The sequence below is a fragment of the Seriola aureovittata genome, chromosome 15, assembly GCF_021018895.1.
Source record: "Seriola aureovittata isolate HTS-2021-v1 ecotype China chromosome 15, ASM2101889v1, whole genome shotgun sequence".
NCBI lineage: Eukaryota > Metazoa > Chordata > Actinopteri > Carangiformes > Carangidae > Seriola > Seriola aureovittata.
In genome coordinates, this window is record NC_079378.1 from 15819554 (window position 1) to 15841985 (window position 22432).

Consider the following 22432-nt stretch of genomic DNA (forward strand, 5'->3'; position numbering starts at 1 on the left):
AGATGCACAGCATATCAAGTGAAAAAAAGGCACATGGAAAACTGGGTGTGGTAGAAAAACACAGATCCTTGCATATGGAGATGGAGAGTCATGTGTGAGAGATGAGGAGCTTTGTCGATTTATCATCGACTATAAATGAAAATTAAAGACAATATAATGAGGATATTGTGATATCGACTCTAACTGGCATTTTGTGTGCTGATATAAAAAAAAGAAAAGAATGGTGCATGGTGAATTTTTTTTTTTTCACTTTTTCAAAACGCAGTAGTGCGTATAAGCTCCACTAACATAATGTGACGATGTGATGAAATGTGTGTACACTCGTGTGATGAAAAATGTAGAGATCACACCCGAGAGAGCGAGAGATAGAGGGAGAGGAAGGGAGAGAGAGAGAGAGAGAGAGAGAGAGCGCGAGGGAGCATCTTGCAAACCCCCACACAGCTTGTGTGTCGTGAACATTTTTTGGAGCCTCTGGAAAAAAAAAAAAGGGAAAAAGGGAAAGGAAAAAAAAAAAAAGAAAAAACAAAAAGAAGTCGGACTGTGAACTGACAGAATGATGCTGAGGGAGAGCCAAGAGGCGGCATCATCATCGAGCGTTTGAAATGTCTGCTGCAGCTGATTTTTGGGCCACTATGCCGGCATTTTTTTCAAATCCGTGCACCGTGAGATTTTGCCGAATAACAGGAGACCTGCACAGTCTCTGCCGCCGCTGCCGGTATGTGAACGACCTCACTCACTGAAGGTAATAATAAAAAAAAAAAAAAAAAAAAAAAAAACCGGCTCGGTGTTTGCTCTTGAATTTGTTTCTGCTTCTTTTTTTTTCTTCTTCTTCTTCTCCTCACTCTCTTTCTCTCTCTTGCATCAAATTTGATGCTGCGTGAGGCTGCTGGGCGATGATGCATCGGTTGGGTCTGACGGTGTGAATACGCATCCTATCAAGTCTGTTTACCCTGTTAGGACCAAGGCAATGTAAATTCGAACAATCGAGCCAGTTTTTCCTCACCCACCTTGCGACAAATAGAAGAAAAGGAAAAAAATGCCTTATTTCGACGCGAGGTGTGAGGATGCCTGTAGCTGTGATTGTGTCATTGCTGCGGCACACTCCGGAGCTCCTCGGCTCAAGTCCGACACAACTAACCTCAGCTGAAGAGAAGACAGCAAGCTGGCAAGTGCTCCACCACCCAACATAAGCCATACGAGCCCTTGCATGTATGTGCGAAAAGGCCCAGACTGACTGACACTCTCGAGGGGGGGAGGCATCTATTGCACTGAGGTTTTGGGGTCTTCCCAAAGAACTGCCACATCCTCAAATCTGTCTGAGGACCGCTGTGAGCTTACAAGCTTCCTGATGATTTTTGGAGGGCAGCCCTGATGCATTTTGTGAGTGTGAAAACTCTAAGAGCCTTTTTGCCAGGTCTGCATCACCAGACAGGAGCCAGAGCAGACGGTAACTCTGTGTGTGTCATGTTAGAGGCTGGACTCCTGCCTGCTCCCACCAGCTCTCAGCCAAAATCTCTGACCTGCCCTGTCTGAGCCCTTTGTATGAGCATCACTGCTTTGCCACAACAGCACAACGGGAAGCAGTGTCAAGCAGTACCGACAATTTGCAGACATTACTGCTTGTGTGACTTCCTGAACCGGTTCCCCACACCCCCTGTCCCACCCCACAGCCCCTCAACTCTCAAAAATAAGAGACACCGGAAACCAGGGTCAAGATGCAGGTCTCATTCGCCTGCACTGAGCACAACCTCAAGAGTCGCAGCGAGGACCGACTTTGTGGCCTTCGCACCGCCCCGCCACCCGGAGGAAGCAGTGGAGGAGTAGGGGGCGGTGGTGGAGGAGGAGGAGGCGGCGGCGGCGGTGGTAGTGGAGGAGGAGGTGGTGGAGGAGGAGGTAGTGGACAAGGGAGTAATGGCAACTACATGTCCCAAGGCTCAGTCAAGACCAGGGAGGGGTCCGGGTCCCGTCAGACTCCACAGGGCCATGCCCACATGAAGGAGGCCATCGGGCGCCACACCAGTATGAAGTACAGGTGAGTATGGGCCTGTGGAGGAGAGGAGGAGCTGGAGCGTCAGGTGGTGGAGGAGGGTTAATTCATATCAGAGGGATCTGACTCAGAGATGGTTTCAGATTATCTCCTAGGTACTAGATTATCATGATGAGCATCAGTGGCAAATCCTCCATCATAAACAAGGTGGCAGGTGATTCTCTCATCATGACGCTGTGCCAGCCAGGCTTTCTTTTTTCCTATTTCTATCAATCTCTTTGTGGAGATGTGAGGTGAATTTAAGGTTAGCTTGAATTATCACCAACATGCATGCTATAATATAATGTGCTGACTGCCTCCATATCCATTAGCCGAGATGAAAGCACCTCAGTGAGAGCACATACAGCAGTGATGTTACTGACATTATAAAAAATATGACATTCACTCTCAAAAACGCTTACACTGATGGATGTAAAAATGCTTATATAATCCATAGGAAACAGCCATAGTGTTATCACAGTATAACAGACAGTATGCATGTAGGAGCATTTGCCTCAGGCTAAAGTGATTTATGCAGATTTTCCCCTGGCCTCTTGCTCTTCACAACAGATTAATAAAAAGCCTGTATTCAATAACAGCTTCCCTTAAAATCACCCCAGGACACCCAGCTTTTCTTGTGAGGTTTTTAAAAGCATTTCATTTTCATAAAATAGTGTTGCAGAGGACTACCCTATGCACAGAAAGCCATCGTTGCACACACCAGGTCTGAGTCATAATGTAGGAAAGAAAAGCAGACGAGATAAACAGCAAGACAGAACGTCACTTGTGTTTTTTCCTCCTCTTATTTTGTCTCAGCATCATATTCAGTTCACCTTGATGGATCAGAGCCTCAGCTTGACAAGGACAGCTGTTCATGCAGCCTCCACTCACATGGGGGTTTCTTGGAGCAGTGGAAAATAATGTATACTTTTATAAATATGTATATAAAAGCACACAGCATGCACTTAACATTATACCTTAAGAGCATAACCGCATACCATTTGTTTCCTTCCTTTCAACTGTAAAATTCAATAACTAGGTGGAGAGTTTTAATGACCTGTTTTCCCGTTAATCAGGTTGATTGAATTGCTGCCATTCTCTTCAGTCAATTTAGTTTTCATTTAATAGGATGTTTAAAAAGGGAATGAGGCACAAGATGAAACCCAGATATCTTCACCACTGTTTCTCCCTTCCTTGAGAATTACAAACACACACTTCTGATTGGGTGGGATCATTCTGGATGCTCTGCTGTCTCCGGGAAAAGTGTCACTAATAGGGAGTGCAGCAGCACAATACGTCTATATAGCATATGGCCAGCTCCAGTTGCCAGTGGCAACACCCTAGGCATTGCCTTTAGTTTTTGTCTGTCTTATTTCCTAATGAGCCAGCACTGCTGTCGCTTATCAGTCCTTTCTGCAAGTGGGTCCGCTCAAAGCCCCACCACCCGGCCACAGAGTGTGTTTGTGGCAGCACAGTGGTCACACGTTCTCCATTTTACACTGTTGTCGCAATCAGACTGAGGTCAGGGAGGGAAGAAACGGGAGTGTACATAAATCACATCCGCATGCTGAATGAATGAGTCTGTGCAGATAGTAGATGTCGCAGATTTCTTGACATGACATTGATTGAGGCCAAATTAATACCACAACAGAGCAGAAGTGAAGAACTGCAAGTAAATTCAATCTGTATTCCGTTTTCCAGATGGCACCCATCATTACCTCTATTTGCCCTGTTTGACTGCATGTTTTTGAATCCCTCCCTGCTATCTCATTAACCTCAGTATTCATCACTCACCGGCAGGTCACAGACAATGGCACCTGCTGCCAGTTATCACTCCCATGAGCCCCTGCTGTCGCCCCCTGCCCCAACTCTCCCCCTTTATCTCCTCTCTTTGATCAAAGTTTCTCAATTTCTGACTTAATTTGCCACAGCGAATACTGTTGCAGTGCACTGCACCATCCTCTGTTTGTTGAGCTGAACAGGTGTGCGTGCGTGTGTGTGTGTGTGTGTGTGTGTGTGTGCGTGTGTCTGTGTGTGTGTGTGTGCGTGCGTGCGTGTGTTTGTGTGTGTGTAATTTTTAAGATAAGAAAAAGGGTGATGAAAAGGTGCATTAATCTTTAATGCAACAACAGAGAATGCCTATTCATGTCTATAATAGAAAACCTGCTTCATTTCTTCAGGAGTAATTGATAATAAATGAACATTTAAATATCATTTTTTTGTCTTTCTTATCTTAGAAGAGTTGAATAAATTAGATCTTAATACAAGTATCACTGTGTGATTACAATAACTGTAAAATTATTGGACCAACTTGTCAGAGAAAATTTCTGTGGACTCTAAATGATGACTGCATACATTCCTCAAACCTAGATAAGAACATAACTGCACCCAAATTTACAATTTACAATCATATAATTATGTTGGATTTCTTCATTTAAAAAAATGTTTTGAAAACAGTAATGATTATTTTTGGACCTGTTGAGAGGTGAGTCTGGAAGTCACTCAGGCAAACCTCTGTCACAAATTGGTCGTTTCTATGGTAACAAGGCCCTCTCCTTTCACCAACAGCAACCTGATAAGCAGGTCAGGTCCATTTCCTGTGTAGATTTATCTGCCACTGGACATTTCTCATGGATTTTTGTACGTTAATTGCTGCTGGGCACGTTGTTGTCAGTGGCAGCTGAACTATCTTAATGCATGAGTGACAGGAAGTGCATGTAAATAGGAAAGAAAGCCACACTTAAATGAAATATGCAACACTACAACACACATGGAAGGAAGTCTGATAAAGAGTTAAACAAATTGTTTTGGGGCTGTAAAACAACTTCCAGGACCGCAGGGGAAACAGGAGGGGTCCAGGGAGTATGACACATGGAAGCCATTTTTGCGTCCATGTGTCATCCATGTGTCTGTCACCCTGGAGGCCTCAGCTCGTAATTTGTCAAAGGAATCATTTGACATTTTGGGAAATAAGGTCATTAGTTTGCTTGCTGAGAGCGAGATAAGATGAGCCAAAACCTGTAGCTAGTTAGCTTAGCTTAGCACAAAGACTGAACACTTCAGTTTTTGTAAGGATTAAACAAATGAGCAAACTAAGACACAATGTGTTAATTAGTGAGCTTTGTTTCCTTTTGACAGAGCCAGGCTAGCTATTCCCCCCTTTTCCATGCTTTATGCTAAGCTAAGCTAAGCAGCTGCTGGTGCTAGCTTCATATTAAATGGTCAGATGTGAGAGTATCAGTCTTTTCATCTGACTCTGTTGTCGAACTGTTCCTTTAACAAGTCCAAGTCTTCTAGTCTTGAAGAGACAAGTTGGACACTGCCACTTAACTGAAGGTCCATTTCTTAGCCTTTAGTTGCGCTCTCAGTCATACCTCACAGTCTAATCAGTGTGATCTTCCTCAGATGCTGTGATGTGGTAGAAAGCTCAGGAAAAAGAGTTTGATGGTGGGCCTTGAGTTAGGATTATTTTGTTAACCTTCTATTTTCAAGGTCAAGAATGAACTTACACCACCTCAACCGCCTATAGCTTGTTTTATTTAAAGAGGAATGACATAACAAGCACTAGTCAAAGTAGAAAACAAAGAGAAATGTCCAGTGGATGGAGATGTATGACATAGCTAAATACTGTAATGATAATAATAGCTAATATTCAGCTGCATGTTTTAGTGGAGAACAAGGCCTACATGTATTTGCATTTGTATCAGGAGTTGAAGTGTCCTGACATTGAACTATGCAGAGTGGCCGTGTTCACTTGAACAGTGAGCTGTGAAAGCCTGAACTCTCAGTAGCTGATGAAGTAATGATCGAGTCATTGTTATTGATGAACAGCCCTGTCAAGTTTTACAGATATACTGTGATCATTTAGAGCCACGAGACAGTGATCCAGTCTTATTACTCTCACAGCGGACCTGTTGTTAGAGTTAACCCTTTACACACACGCACACACACACGCACGCACATGCACGCAGACTATTCTCACTTTTATTAATACCCTATGGAAAGCATATGTATGTAACTTGTAATAAATCACAAACAGTAATAAAATGACTGCATTTCATAGAGTGGAATCATCATGAATAATAATCATGGTTAAGGTCAAGGATAATTAAGTAATTTGGCCTCATATTGTTATCATGATGAATTATCAATGGAAACAAAAGGTTTGGGTAGCAAGGGAGGAGAACAACAACCTTGGTCTCAAACCCTCCTCTCTCCAAAAGTCAGACTACATCTACAATTTTCAGATTTCTGTCTGGCTCATAACCAAAATATATCCAAACTATCTGTTTTTGGCTGCTAAACAGCAAAAATCTGGCTGCTTATTTCATCTGCCACCTACTGATATATATCAATGAGTTGCTGAATGTTATAGTTATAAATAATGAAACTGAAGAATACTTTAGACCATTATTATTTGTGCAGCTGCATGTTGGAGCTAAATATCCACACCACATCAGCCCTAAAAAAAGAACTTGTACACATAAAATGCCATAAAGCAGATCAGACTGCTTCATGCGAAGTAACTGCTCAGTGTCGTGTGATGAGGCCTGCATTTGTCAATACTAATGGATGCGAGGGCAGCAGCAATCAGCAGCAGGCTCTTTCTGAACCGCGAGCGTCATAATCAGAGGCAGAAAGTCCACGTCACGTCCTCTGAATATGACTGTCTAGTCAAAGTCAAAGTCTGATTTTGTCTTCTGGCAAAGACAAAGTCATCACTGCATGCCATTACGTAAGAGCAGAAACGCAGACTGATGGAAAACAATCTCCACAGGTCCTGGAAAAGGTCTCAGTTTTTCTGCTCTTCTAATAGATATACTTCTAATTAATAAATCATTTCGGTGTGGTGATAAAATAAGACTGTTCTGACAGATCATTTAGATTAACAACATTAGATTGATCAGATAAATAACAAAAGTTGTGTTTCAACGAATGGCTTGCCATCATATTTGGACTGTGTATTTGCATTTAGAGATAATGCCACTGAGAAAAGACAAAGAAAGATGTTGATGATTATGATTTTGGTTGTTGGGATATTCTAACTAATTCCAGGTGGCTTTAAAAAGTCAAACAGCCACCTTAAAATCTGGCTGCTTAGACTGTAAAAGTGATTACAGCATCTCAATATTACAAATCTGACCATGTCATTGTGGCAAAGTAGCTCAGTTGGGATGTTTTAAATTACAAGAAACAAATGGAGGCACGGTGTGATGCTCCAAAACTACTCTGTGACTGCATTTAATCATTTTAAATTCATTGAGCTGTCAGGGTCTGTGTTTATGAGGCAGCAGACCAGGAAACTGACGTATCATTCTAATATTCATCTTCATCTCTCTCTCAGCAGACATAAAACAGGTCGGCAAGTAGCAGCACAGTGCAGTGACCTTTGAGACGTTGAGGTGACTCAAAATTCAAAGTGATTGGTCATTTTTGGATTGTTTCACCTTCAAGTGACATTCAAAAACATAATCTGTGTCAATGAGAGGAGTCTTACACACACATCCTCTGTAAGTCCCAAACTTTGAATAGTAAAACACTTCACACTTTTAATATCAGCTGGTGGACTCTCAGCTGTGCCACTTCATTACATGCAATTGCAGTTAGTAAGAGAGTCTTGACCACTAATAAAGCGTCAGCGGTTCATAAAACCGGAGGAGAGCAGATGAGTTTGTGCGAGCGAGTCTGTCTCTGTGCTTATTTAAAAATTTGTTTTTTCCATTTGCTCCGCTCACAGCGTGTGTATTTTATAATTAGGACAGACCTACTTTCCTAAATGTTTAAATATAACTGAATTAAAAAACATCATGTAACATGAAAAGTCTGTAGTTTAGCGTAATTCATTAATAATAGCTGAAGCAGGAATTGGTACCCTGTCAGAATTACACTGTGTTCTTGTCCCTCAGAGCCGAGTCAGACAAAATAACATTTTCTCACTTATCTCTGTCGCTATGCCGAGAATTTGGGTTTATTTGTCCAGCTCCTGATTGATCTGTCTCTAAAATTTGTGCCTCTACCTCAATACAATGGAAGTGATGGAAATTTGTTTGTGGTGCTCACAGAATTGAAAAATATTCATTTTTTTTATTCAGCAACAACAGAAACAGTGTCCCTGAAATCTTTTCAGTGAAACTACTTTCTACAGAAAAAAATAGTCCCTTTAAAAACTGTTAACAGGACTATAGATTAACCAAAGTCACAAGGACACATGGACTATAGAAAAGAGATGTAGGTGTTTAAATGGAATTTGTCAGTGCTGTGAGCGCCACAAACAAAAATGTATTCACCTCCTCTGTATTGAGGTGGAGGCAGAAATCTCTGCATGGCTAATTACTCGAGAGAGAACATTTCCTCGTAATTTAGATGAACTGACCCTTTAAACCCCAGAAACACAGTGTGCAGCATTATTAAATAAGAACAGACAGTCCACAATCTTCCCACAGTTTGTGCTCAGAAAATGCATGTATACGCGTACACACACACACACACACACACACACACACACACACACACACACACACACACACACACACACACACACAGACACACTGATGTGAGTGTTATTAATATCTAGATGTGCTTCCCTCTGGAGAACAGCCTGCTCAGCATGTGTGTGGCATTTTATGACAACTGCAGGAAAAAAAACTCCACCTAACCATCTGTATAGAGTGTCTTCCTCCAGTCTCAGGTGAAAACTAACTGTAAATGTCAGCATAGGTTAAAATGCTGACTACACCATGACAGAGCACCCGCGTGCCTCCTTTCTCTCCATTAATAATGTATGTAACAGCCAAGTCTCTATATAATCACCTTGTTTGAGGTTCATGATTTATGGCGCGAGGAAAGAATGGACAGGAAAACATAGGAAGCCACTACTTATGAAGGCTGCGGAGAAGCATCTGTGTTTCTGTGTGCCCTGCTCATGAGTGCATTCATGCGTGGCCGTATGCAGATCTGTGCCTGTGTGCGAGTGTAATTCTCATCAAGCGTGAATATCCATGTGAAAGCATCGACCAGCCCCACTGACGCATAGCATAGATCTCTAACGTACGCCAAATCCATGTCAGATGAAATATAGGCCGAGTGTCTGTGTACATGCATGTGTATGTGATAGTGTGTGTGTGTGTGTGAGAGAGAGGGAGAGAGGGAGAAAGACTGCCATGAGGGAGGTAGTGTGAGGAAAGAGAGAGAGCATGTGTCTCTCTCCAGACTCACTGATAGTAATTTAGCAGACTGCAGCACTGCAGAGAGCAGTGGAGTTGCGAACAGGGAGGGGGCGACCAGTTGTCACACACACAGAAACAATGACATTCTCCATTGGCAAGAAATCAAAATGATAATGATTTTTAAAAAAAAGGTATTTTCTGTGGCACAGCAGTCGTGGAATTCACCAACTAATGCGCACTGGTTTCTCATTTGCCCCCTGTCACGATGTGCTCATAGACGGTGTGAACCAAACATGTTTGTGTGTCAGCTTCATGCGCCTGTTTTCCATCTTGAAAAAGCGTATTGAGTATGAGCACAGTCAGAGAGAAGACGCATGCATTTCTGAAGCAGTGGTGGATGCTACTGGATGCTTGACATTCTCCTAATGCTGACTCATGTTTTGTACTTGCTACACATAACCTTTCTGTTTTTCATCATGCCACCATTTTAAAAGGGGGACATTGAAAAAGGGGGACTGCTATGTGACTAAGGTGGTAAACACTCTCTCGCTTTATTAATGTAATTATTTCACACTATTACAAGAGAGCCCTGGGCTAAATAAAAGCCTTTTCATAAATGTATGAAAAGGCTCTCTAAAGATGTAAAATAGTTTTCCTTAAATTCCCTGAAACCTTACAGTATAGGTGATATAATAAAAACCCAACAACAACATACAGTCTACTGAATATAATGGCATTGTTTATTTAAAGGTGCACTGTGTAAGATCAGATAAGGGGCAGCATTTCACCTCTTTGCGCCCGTCCAGTCGTCCCTACGTTCCTTATAATAACATGATATTATAATATAATTATAATAATACACTGTTGCTCATGAAGTTGGAATAAAACATTTTTTACTTCTTTCCATGAAATGATTGTGACAATGTGATTTATTTCATTTCACCTGGGTAATTGGGACACATAATGTAATCATTGCACCTGGTCAAAAGTGATTACTGATGCATTTAAATAGGAATAAACAGAGGATTGTGTCTGAAAACAAAATTATTCCAACTTTATGGGCAACAGTGTATATAATAATTATTTATATATGCATTTATTGTTGATATTGTTAAAATTGTTGATAGCACTAAAACAAACTAATAACTATTAATACTTTGTTGAACTACTTTGTTCACCTATATAAATATGAAGGCAAGGGGATGCTGCATGGCACATGGGTGTTAGAGCAGTATGAAGAAGGGATGATGACAACATCACAAAGGCAGAATCAGAAAATAATTTTTATTGCCAGGTATGTTTTCACTTAAGATATTTCAGAAAGTTAAATTTATACAAGGATACAAAGATACATTTATAACAAAATAAAACAATGAAAAAGATACTACACAAAATACTATAACTATGTACAAAAGTGTTGACAAAACTCCTGCTGGGCGGGATGTGCAAAAGGTAGTGATTAGGGGATGTGCAAAAATCGTTGTTATGTGCAGGGATAATACCTCAAGGTGTTACTGTAATGTGGTTGTTGATGATTGATGAGGCCAGACTCAGAAGGAAAGGCAGGTGCTGGTCCATCAGTGGGGATGGCTGCACTGTAATTCTGGTCCTGATACAGACAAACATGTGATACGACAATTACTGTAGATCATACAAGTTCTTTATATTCAAACATGTTAGGTCTCTTGTGTGTGTATAATAAATAGTAAGGATAGATATGAATATGCTAAAATAAATACAGTATTGCTATTGGCATGAATATGCAGAGATATACACAATGTGAACACTAGTAACAGTATGAATATTATGAAATGTAAATGTAAGGAAATGAAGAGTAAACAACTAGCGGTATGATTAGAATTCAATGTACACACTGTATAACCAATAAACTATAGAGTAGTACAAGTATGGATATACTGTAAAATACATAACCAATATAGGCAATGGTATAATTGTGGTATAAATATTCATTATTATGAATCAGCAGTATGAACATGTACACACTGTAGCTCTGATATAATCACAGTGGTATAGACAAGTGGTGCAGAGCTGAGCAGGGTGACAGCTGAGAGGAAGAAGCAGATCCTGAGCGCACTGGTTCTTGAACGAAGATTCCAGTTGCAAGCAGTCTCTTTGTCTTACTTGTAAAAGTGAATGATGGAATTTTAATTACCTAGACCCTCCTCGCTGTGTCTGTAAACTCTCTGCCGTCGGTGTTGGTATGACAGGCAGAAGCGGTGTCTGTACTGACTACAGGTCTGCGATAAAGACAGAGGTGTGCCGAAATCGTGTATTCACTCTGTCTACTGGATCCATACAATCTGAATGTACGGTCATCAGTTATAAAATAAGCCTAAAGTTACTGATGTGACTAGCCGGCAACAGCTGGCAGGAACAGGCTAACTTCTACTAACCCTAATCAGTATCATGCATCTATGCCATTTGAATGTTTTTCAGGACGGTTTGTTATTAGTTGCACTAATGACACTGTTCACTACAGACCAACATTAGATGTCACTCACCAGTCTAAAGGTTGTGAGCTCGGCATTAAAACCGCATCTCTTTACTCGTCAAGAGCTGTCGCCAGTGGCACCAAGATTTACTCTTGTTTTGCTTCTTTTCTTTGCCGTTGAATGTGGTTTCTTGTCGGAAGTGGTACCTCGGGATGGAGATGAAGATTGCTTTCTAGGAGCTACAGCCATCTCTGTGTTTCTGTGATGGTAGTCGGGAGCTGTAGCATAACAAGCTCTGGAGGAAGCTCTTCTTCTTCATGGGCCTGAGGGCAGATTAGATGCTAAACTGACTCACACAGCATCTAGTTTCAAACAGTGGTATTACAACACAGGACGGGTCAGAGCTAGCTGGTTAGCATGCTAATTTCAGTAGATATCTCTGAAATACAATATATAGAGGTCTTGGTCATGACATCATCCCTTCACACACTGTTGATAGTGTTAGTTCATTTTTGAACATTTTAAACTGAAACTGTGGCCAGATCTTATATTGCACCTTTAAAGTTAATTTATTATTCACCTTTAAAAATAAGGATCAAGTTTGGGACTGCACTTTGACACAAACAATGGCCTATAATTAACAGTGTATACTCTCAGCATGCAGATACAGTTAGCTATCTTGCAGGTGCATGTTGAGACATAATTACTGTTGTTTTATAATTAGTTTCAAACTTCATTTTAAAAAATACAAATCTGATTAAAGCATCTTTGTACAAGCAGGGAATACTTTTGGATGCTGTTACTGGTGCAACCATGTCAAATGTTGTTAGAATTTTTTTTTCCTTTAACTTCCCCCTAGTGAAGTCAAGGCAAAATGGTATAATTTGATGGATGTCACAAAAACTGCCAGTAAAGGAGAGAACAAAACAATGAAAAAATATTTAAATAACAGATTTGAAAAAAAAAATGCTTTAGAAAAAGTCTCTGAAGTGTGTTTTCTCCCATGTGCCTCATTTATATTTACTCCCAGTGTTCAAAGTGACTGTCAGTGTGTGAGAACAGGCAGAGCTGTCATTGGTTGACAAACAGTGAACAAGAGCCAGATTACCATACAAGGAATCAACTACATCAGACCCCACTAACATTTTTCTCTTTATATAGTATCACTGACCTTCCACCTGTCTGCTATTTTGACAGTTTAAAGTAATGACACAAACAATAAGTGTTTCACACCCACATGCAGCACACACATGAACACTGACACCCCACACACCACACACACACACAAACACACAAACACACAAAGAAAGACACAAACGCTTACATATGCAGGAATCTAAAAATAGCTTAATGTCAGGCATTAAAAATAGACCAGAGAAAATAAGAGCAGGAGTCGTTCGACTGAGTCTAAATGCTCTGACAGTCTGTCTTTCTGCATTTGGCTATTTGTGGCGGACGCAGGCAGGCAGACAGGCAGAGAGGGGAGAGGCGCTGGAGATGAAAAGACGGCGAGCAGCGAGTAGCACTGCAGTTCTGCTGCCGCTCCAGCTGGCTCCCCGGCTAATTAGAATGGGGGAGAGCATGCATGGAGGAGGAGGAAGAGGAGGAAGAGGAGGAGGAGGAGGAGGAGGAGAGCAAGCATGAAGCCCACATCATTTTCAACTGTACATGCTCCTGTGGTCAGAAATGCAGCTCTCTGCTTCTCCCTGTGCACCCTTCAAAAATTCAGCTGTCTGGATAATCAGATGTGGCACGCTGGGTGACGACTCCTCTGTAGCTTATGGAACATTTTGGACCGATTAGCATACAGAACATGGCAGCTTTTGCCTGGACTCGATCTAAGCTGAGCTGAGCTCGCTTCCCTCCAGCTGTTTCACTGACCCAGTGTAATACACTGAACTGTTAACATACGAAGGATAAAAGGTCAATTGTTCAGAAATAATTAGACACAGGCTGTAATTTAACCACAGGTGAGAAAGACTTGAACTCAGACGCTTTAGTGGAGGAGGAATTCTTACCCAGGAACACTATGAAATAAATTATATGAGGTTATGGTTTTATCTTGTGTCATGTCTCAATTTTAAGCATAAAATCTGGTCATTCTATGTCATGTATTATAAATCATTTTATTTTATATCTTTGTGTATCAGTGATCCATTTATAGATTGAATGTGTCTTTTAGTTTTATGATAGACAAAAGTAAAAGTAAACATACCTCCACAGTGTATAAATACCGCTATTCTTCAATGGTACCACAATTGAAGTATTAACAGCAAAATGTTCACAACTGTCAAAAAGTATTAATGCCAAAAGTGTTATATCATAATATACAATATATTATCATATAATTTTTACTGCTACTTCTACTGACGTGTATGCAGTTTTTTAATGTTGTAGCAAATTGGGTTTGACCTGACTACTCCATAACCTGTTATAATGTATCATATTTTAAAGGCTAATCTTAATCTTTGTATAAAAAATCTTTTCTAACACAATATAATACGATTGTAAGCAGATATAAGTGATAACAGATAGTAGATGTAGTAAATATAGTAAAACACCGCAGTAATAATATCAAAGATTAAATAATATTAAACAATATTTCACTCTGAAATGTAGTGGAGTAGAAGAATAACATGGAGAAATAAGGTCAAGTACAAGTACCTCGAAGCTGCACTGACTGCATGGTAGCTACTTTCCATCACTGCTTAGTAGAAGTGGAGATCAGGTAACCAAGTCTCATCATTCAGGATTATTTTCCGCTTTGCTTGTCACTTACACACATCAGTGTACAGTAAGAAGGGATCTCGGCTATGATTGATGTGTGAGCAAACGTATTCAAAATGCCCACACATCATAGTGTCTTCTTCCGTTGTTTATTTCTGAGCCTCACAGCTTGCTTTTTCATCTCCATAGGAACCTGGGGAAGTCAGGCCTCCGTGTTTCCTGCCTTGGGTTAGGTGAGTTGGTTTGAAAGCAGGAAAATACTCATCTCCGTTCCAACCCCTCAAACAAAACAAACTTCTATCTCTCCTCTCGTTTAGGCACCTGGGTGACATTTGGATCACAGATCTCTGATGAGGTGAGAGTCTGTTGGCCCTCTGTTTGTATGAGAAGTCAATTCCCGAGCACTTTCACTCTTATTGCTTTTGTGGAAAACGCCAGACACTGTGAATGTGAATCTCGGTGTTTTCAATTATAGAAATGTTTCAAAATCCCACAGACCTTGAAAGTATTGCAGCTTAGTGCGATGTTGTGTATATCTCTACTGTATCATCCTCCCTGCATAGTGCCCTTCCCGGACGACCTCTGGGTAATTGGAATTTATCCATCGTCTCCCTTTCACAGTCTCAACTTTTGTGTTCCCTCAGATGGCGGAGAACCTGATGGCCATAGCGTATGAGAATGGAGTGAACCTTTTTGACACGGCAGAGGTGTATGCCTCTGGAAGGTCAGACTCCACCAAGCACCAATTAAATCTTCTGCTTTTCTTCCTGTTGAAAGTTTTTGTATCAGGACTTTTATGTGCATTTCATAGCCTCTGAGTGCAACTTCTCTCTGAGGCAAATGAACAGCTCAAAACATAGTGTTCAGGTTTCTTTAATATGTTTGCAGATTTCCTGTTTGCTTTAATGTTGTTGTACAGTGACTTGAAGTTAGCATCAAACTATCACAATCCATGATGTGCTTCTCCACAGAGCGGAAATCACTCTAGGGAACATTATCAAGAAGAAAGGATGGAGGTGATGTCACTCATTTTTCCAAATTGACTAACGTGCATGTGAAAAGAATATAAAAATATATTTTTTGAAAGCTTAATAATCCCTAACAATCGCTTGCTTTTCTGAAATGCACTGCATTAACACGTGTTTTTATTATTGTTGGAACAAATGCACTATTAAATTATCTTGAGGGAAATTCATTCATTTAAGAAAAATGAGGAGCTTTGGCCTCAGAAAGACTATAAAAGGACAAAAATGCAACCATGTGAAAATAGATTCCCAGCTCACAATACTGCCAAACACTCATTTGTGTGGGAATTCCTTGAGATATTTTTATTCTGGAGAAAAAATATATCAATAAAAACAAGTCAGACTTTATGCTTATGCTTTTGTAGTCTGTCACTGCCATTTATTATGTCAGATGAATTTGTCGATATTGAGAAAGAACACAATACTGGTTTATAGACACAATATTTTAATGAACCATACCAATAATAGCAAGCACAGAGAAACTGACTGTTATACTTACTTACATAGCCAAAGAGACAATGACACTGTACACAGTATTAGAAGTAGAAATAGAGAGATAGAACAAAAGATTTTTCTACTCAAATTCTATCTTCATATCTAAACTGTGCTCCTAACCCTCATGTGTCCTTGCCAGGCGTTCAAGTTTTGTCATCACAACAAAAATCTATTGGGGAGGCCAGTAAGTATAATGTTAAAAGACTATATACTGGACTATACTGTTTTTTTCAATCAGAATCCTTGTTTGCTTTTATCATTTCAATGGCGCATCAATCGTGTATTTTCAACACTCCACAGAGCAGAGACGGAGAGAGGACTCTCCAGAAAGCACATCATTGAAGGTAAAGTATGATGATTTTTTTCTTACAGTTAAGTACCTGAATACATTTATAAAGAATAATGACTTAAAAAGGTAATGGGCCTGAGCATAACTGTGAGCTCAGGCTCCCGAAACTTTGTTTCATCAATCAATACATCCTGCAGTAATCCTATAATCAGAAAGTGGTCAATTCAGAGCTGTGTTTTATTACTGAATTCCTATTTGTTTGCTGAAGATATTAATAAAAGTTCAAAAGTCAGTTTCTATCAGAATGAGTGGAACTTTTATTGTAGTTGAAATGTCTCCCAGAGAGCATTAGTTCAACAAACCTGAGTTGTGATGAATCATTTGATGACCCTTTATTCTTTGAGTGTAAGCATTGTTTGTCTCACTCAGTTAAAGCCACCTCATGTCACGTCACAGTAGTTACGTCCACATGCCTCATAATCAAATAAATTACTGTGTGTCGTAACAGCTAAAGAAAAAGAATGAAAAAAAGTATATTCCTCTGCAGTTGTTTATGATTGCTGGTAGGACATGAAGTGTAAAGAACATCTCAGGACTGTTGTTTCTCCAGCCACTTAATCAGCCCCCCACACCTCCATCTTCTTTGTTTTGTAAATAGTACGGCCTTAGGGTGCCTGTTTACCAAAGAGTTGAAGGGGCTGTTTCACCGTCATGAGGCTTTTGATTTGAAGCAACTGCATAATGAGCGAACTACATGCAGCTCTAAAGGTTTGCACGACATGCAGTGATGACTTCATACAGTAGTTATGTCACTTCATTTGTGATTTTAACCTCTAAATCAAATTGCAAACAAACCCAAGTTCGGAAAGTTAGCACACTGGCATTGCTTGGGAATCTATATCGTCAAAGTGTTTAATTGTTGCCCAGAAGCTCTTTTTAGCCATGCTAGCAGCATGGCTCTGTGTATGGCAGTGTGGGTCGGTCAGTTTGGCCCTGGTGGAAATATCTCAACTGTTGGATGGATTCCAGTGAAATGTTATACAGAGGTTCATGCTCCCCATGATGAATCACTGACTTTGGTGATCTCCAGCTGCTTTGGTTTATGGCTAAATAACTAACGACATCCCTGTCAGCCTCAGCTGTACTTTGTGTTTAGTGTTAATTGGCATGTTACATGATGTAAATGAAAATAGTAAACATGGTGAACATTATAACTGCTAAACATCAACATTTTCATAGTGAGCATTTTGGCATGCTGATGTTAGCCATTAGCTCACAGCACAGCTGTGCTTAAAGTCAGTCTGGCTGTTGACTTTTGCTCTTTTTGATGATCATGTTGTCAAATAATTGACTATTGCTGTTGACAGGTTTAAGAGGATCCTTATCAAGACTCCAGCTAGATTATGTGGACATTGTTTTTGCGAACAGAAATGACGTCAACAGTCCAATGGAAGGTCAGTGACACATGCTTGAAATTCTTCTTCTTCTTTGCTGATATGCATAGATCATGTAATAGTCATAGTAATATATGTTTTATTTGTGAATCAATTAGCTGAAAGTGATAAAAAAAGAGTGTTGTTGAAATATGATGTTATATACTGTGATTTGCAGAGATTGTACGGGCCATGACCTTTGTAATAAACCAGGGTATGGCCATGTACTGGGGAACTTCACGCTGGAGTGCCATGGAAATCATGGTGAAAGCTCATCTCCCATTCTTTACAAAATTTGATGCTGTCAGCTTATGGCAGAAATGCTGATCGGTAACCATGGCGTTTTGTTTCTGTCCTTTTGGCACCAGGAGGCGTACTCAGTCGCACGCCAATTCAACCTGATACCACCTGTGTGTGAGCAGGCAGAGTATCACTATTTCCAGAGGGATAAAGTCGAGGTCCAGCTTCCTGAGCTCTACCACAAGATTGGTTGGACATCCACAGTCTCACAGCTCTATTTATCTTTATTTTTTCAATTGAAGCTTCATTTTTGTTTCATTCAAATGTCTACGCTTATTCCAATCTTTCAGGTGTTGGAGCAATGACCTGGTCTCCACTTGCTTGTGGATTAATCACAGGGAAGTACAGCGACGGTGTACCAGAGTGCTCCAGAGCAGCAATGAAGGTCAGTTCGATTTGACTGGTCCTCCTCTGGGATTTCTCTCTCACTGAAAACCAGCCCCAGTGTGATTCTCTACCTTATCAGTGAGGTATTGTACTGTGAAATCACTATAGAAGTCCTGCACATTGCCTTATCATTGCTTCTCTCCATTTTGCTCCTGGTGAAGGGATACCAGTGGCTGAAGGAACGAGTGAACAGTGAGGAGGGCCGCAGGCAGCTCGCTAAAATCAAGGAGCTCCATCTACTGGCAGACAGACTGGGCTGCACTGCTGCACAGTTAGCCATAGGTATGACCCAGGCAAATGACATGATTATACAGTGCACATTCAGGGACTTATTCTGTGTGTATTGTTGCATGAGTGGAGGATAACATTTAGCTGTTTCTCAGATTTGGATTTTAAATGTGCACAAGACTACTGAAATGTTTGGTCATTTATTTCACACGAGTCAAGTCAATTTTTATTTATATAGATCACAAATCACAAATTTGTCTCTAAGGAGCTTTACAATCTCTACAGCATACAGTATGAAATCATCTGTCCTGAGATCCTCCATAAAAATTCTCCCCCCAAAAAAACCCTCAAATTGAAGTGCTTTGATTTATTATGCACAGCGAAGGTTAGGCCACAGATTTGAGCATGATTTAGTGCATCACACAAATCTTTCCAATGTGCCCATCTGCCTGTGTCCAACCACTCTATTCCTGAGCAATGGCTGTATTTGTTAATTACATAACTTTTTTTCCATCTTTGTGTTTATTCAATAAGGTTAATTTATTGCTTAGGTTTTCCCACTATCCTTGCCTGCCTACTACAAAATGTTCTAATTTGGGATCACTGTCACGATTAGCAGATCTTAGATCAGAAATCCTGCTCAAATATATTTGATGCATGTTTAATATGGCCAGTAGATTGAAAGTTGATGAGTTCTATTGGTTTTCTCTCTTTTTTTTAATTCTACAGCCTGGTGTCTGCGCAGTGAGGGAGTCAGCTCAGTACTTCTGGGAGTTTCTAATACAGACCAGCTACTTGAGAACCTGGGTGCCCTCCGGGTAGATATTTATTTTTCCTTTTTTCCTCCCACATCAATAATTCTGCCTGACATACTGAGCTACAGTTGTGTAAAACAATAGATAAACTACTTTGTGTGTAATACGAAGTTGGTAAATCTGACAGACCACAGAAGAACACATTTGTAACTGAATGCTGTCCTTCCCTCCTCCTTCCAGATTTTATCTCAAATGAACCCTCAAACCATTACCGAGATTGATGCCCTGCTGGGAAATAAGCCACACTCGAAGAAAGAGTCACGCGCTTGAAGATGCAAATCTGAGTGACAGATGATGTTTCAAGAAGATGAAGAAGACAATGACATTGGGAAACATTGCTTTTTGCTCTGCTGTATACTCAACAACTTGCATGTCCTCAGCAACATTATGCTTCCAGTATGTGCGCATATCCATTTTGCGCAGTACATTGTATCATGTATGAAAAAAAAAAAAATCTTTCAATTGTGAAAAAAAAAACAGGTCATATATTGCTCACTGCCGATTGTTCACAGATTAATTATTTCTACAGAGGGGGAGGCTAAAACAGGTTGGAGTGACATGTTTCTGCAATCCATAGAGACCAAGAGAGGTTGAAAAATATTCAACAGATTTGACTCTTGTTAATGAAATGTTCTAAAGTGAAAAAAACACACCTATGTGCTAAAAATGAAACTTTACTGCGTTAACGGTGCTTTCATTGGAGTCCCCCCTCCCCTCGCAGCTGCCTGTTATTCTGTATGATGTTTAGTACCCAGCAGCCAGAGAGCCAAAGGTTAGTACTCATGAGTCTAGCCTAACATCTCCCATAGTGTGCATGTGACTGGTCTGCCACGCTCACTGCTTTACAGGGTTGGGAACAATGGATTACTTGTAGAGTCATTACAGTGATGTGACTTTAAAAAAAAACTTAATCCATTCTGGTATTACTTTAAAAAAAAAAAAGGATCAGATCACATGCTTTAAAAAAAATAGCCCATTCATTTAAAGCAGCAAGACAGACAGTAACACATTTTACACTGAAATAATAACTGATTGTGGCTCAAGTTACTTGATCTAAATTGGAAATAATTATTACTGAACTGGCTTTTGAATTAAAGTATCTCAGTGCACTATGTTTTTACAATTTAAAATTGTCAGTCAAGAATCTATAGTAGTTGATTTTGAAAGTAACTTTCCCAACCCTGCTGCTTTCTCGGCAGTCTTTTTGCCTCTTCTGTTTGTAAACTGTGCGCATGTCCCTTTAAGAGAGAATAGCCCTAACAGGGTGTAAATGTGGCATGGCTTTTATGGCTTATGTAGATTTGCAGTGCCCTTGTAAGCCATTTTTTACTCTAAATGGTCTGGCAGTTTGATTCAGGATGCGTGCTGGTGGGCACTTTTGCTTTAAAGACTCTCTGCAGTCTGCAGACACAGCTGTGTGTCCATCTGACATATAATCTTTGTATTGTCCTAAACTGTATCAAAAGATGTTCACGTCACTTTCAATGATGCCATTCTTGTGAAGAGCATCATTGTTCCTAAATCAGAGGTTTGAGACAGTTGGACTATATGGGAAGGTCACTGAGCGTCTGACACAAAGATCTGGACACACTGTGGTGAACTAGTAGTTTTCCAATGATAGGACATAAATGATACGTCTGAGTTTATCAAATGTGATATTACTCTTGCCACAGGTCACTTGGGGTAAGATTTAGCAAATGTAACTTTTTTTGTGGAAGCCTATAAATATAGCTTCTCTGCTCATTTCTCTGGGAGTTCTCTCTCTCTGTATTATTTGTTCCTTTGATTCTTGCACACATGCACAGGTCCTTTTATACTGTGCATGCCCATGTCTTTTCCCTTTAGTTTTGTATTGATTTCCGTACTTTGTAATGTGAGGGGGATTTGTTCCCTTTGTGGTTTCCCATGAAAACAGCACTAATCTCTGGGGCAGGGTGTGTTTTGATACATGAAGTTGTTTTAGCTGGCACAAGGTTACATTGTACTGTAAATAGGCTTATCTGTTTCACAGTGAGATAAAAGATAAAGGTTACATTTATGAATGAAAGAAATTCCTGAAGGAGCAGCTGAAGCGTTGCTTCCCTCTGTGACTCTGTGATGATGTACAGTTCAACTGAGTGTAGCTTTCAGTGTACATAGATACTTCAATCAAACCTTGAAAATGTAACTTTGCCTGCATAACTTATATTTTACTGTCTTGCAAACAAAGAGAAACCAAATGAGAGACAACTCATACTGAATGTATCATGTCTGTTGCTCAAACCTATCTAACCTAAAGGGACAAAGCACATAACATGTTTTAAAGGTAGTTTCCTTTTTGTGTTTTTGAACCTGTTACATAAGAACCTGCAGAGCTCTCGTGCAAATATTTACAACAGGATTTGGGCAAAAGGATATTCACAGTAACTTCATGCATAAACACCATTCTGAGTCAAAATTGTGCTCACCTGTTTATGGAAAGTCAAAAAGATTTTGTATTGACTATTCATAACCTGAACATTTTAGCTGAAACAGGCCAATCATAGCTGTTATGTTGAACATTAACGTCAGCTTACCTTTCATGTTAACGTTTGGAATAAACTGTTTGTTTGAGTATATGTAAAGGGATATTAATTTATGAGGCACACAAAAACAACTTATGGATAAGTGTGGACTGTTACCCACATTGTGAATTGTAGGATTATAATATCATTTTCCATTCTCACACACAATGATGGTTTCTCTACATTTTACTGAACAACACGCTCTTGAGAACATACACTCACGTATATGACCTTATAACTAACACACTTTATGTGTACAAATTAGCAAAAAAGCAGCAGCAGCTCCTTCAACCATAGCTTTTTCTCATTGTAGTCAAACTATTAAGTTAAAACTGGCACTGCTTGGCAGACATGCTGTTACAACTAGTCAGTGTTCATAACCTGAACTAACATAACCTCCACACCAAATCCACACAACGATGCAAACTTCCACAGCTAACCAAACATTGAATCTACCTTTGACCCTGAACAGGTTTTCTACATCTCTGCACCCAGTGAGGCTCATAATGTGCGTTTGTGTCACTGCTGCAATAACAGAACTGCTT

The 22432-nt window shown here is 40.1% G+C and overlaps 1 protein-coding gene across 1 annotated transcript; it reads left to right on the plus strand.

Moving 5' to 3' along the window:
* Positions 1-304: 304 nt before the first annotated feature.
* LOC130182907 (voltage-gated potassium channel subunit beta-2-like) lies at positions 305-21941 on the plus strand. Its single transcript, XM_056398108.1, has 14 exons — positions 305-2032; positions 14562-14605; positions 14690-14727; positions 15017-15096; positions 15344-15388; positions 16032-16076; positions 16193-16236; positions 17549-17635; positions 17793-17878; positions 17983-18103; positions 18205-18299; positions 18463-18583; positions 19259-19347; positions 19525-21941. Exons 1-14 carry the CDS (start codon positions 1716-1718, stop codon positions 19612-19614), a joined length of 1302 nt encoding a protein of 433 aa, XP_056254083.1. The 5' UTR covers positions 305-1715; the 3' UTR covers positions 19615-21941.
* The last annotated feature ends 491 nt before the right edge of the window (positions 21942-22432 follow it).

Excerpts from the sequence above, each read along its gene's own strand:
- LOC130182907 (XM_056398108.1), top strand. The coding sequence starts at position 1,716 with ATGCAGGTCTCATTCGCCTGCACTGAGCACAACCTCAAGAGTCGCAGC. Across the intron at positions 16,077-16,192 it reads AAAATCTATTGGGGAGGCCA|AGCAGAGACGGAGAGAGGAC; the intron begins GTAAGTATAATG and ends AACACTCCACAG. Across the intron at positions 17,879-17,982 it reads GGAGTGCCATGGAAATCATG|GAGGCGTACTCAGTCGCACG; the intron begins GTGAAAGCTCAT and ends TTTTGGCACCAG.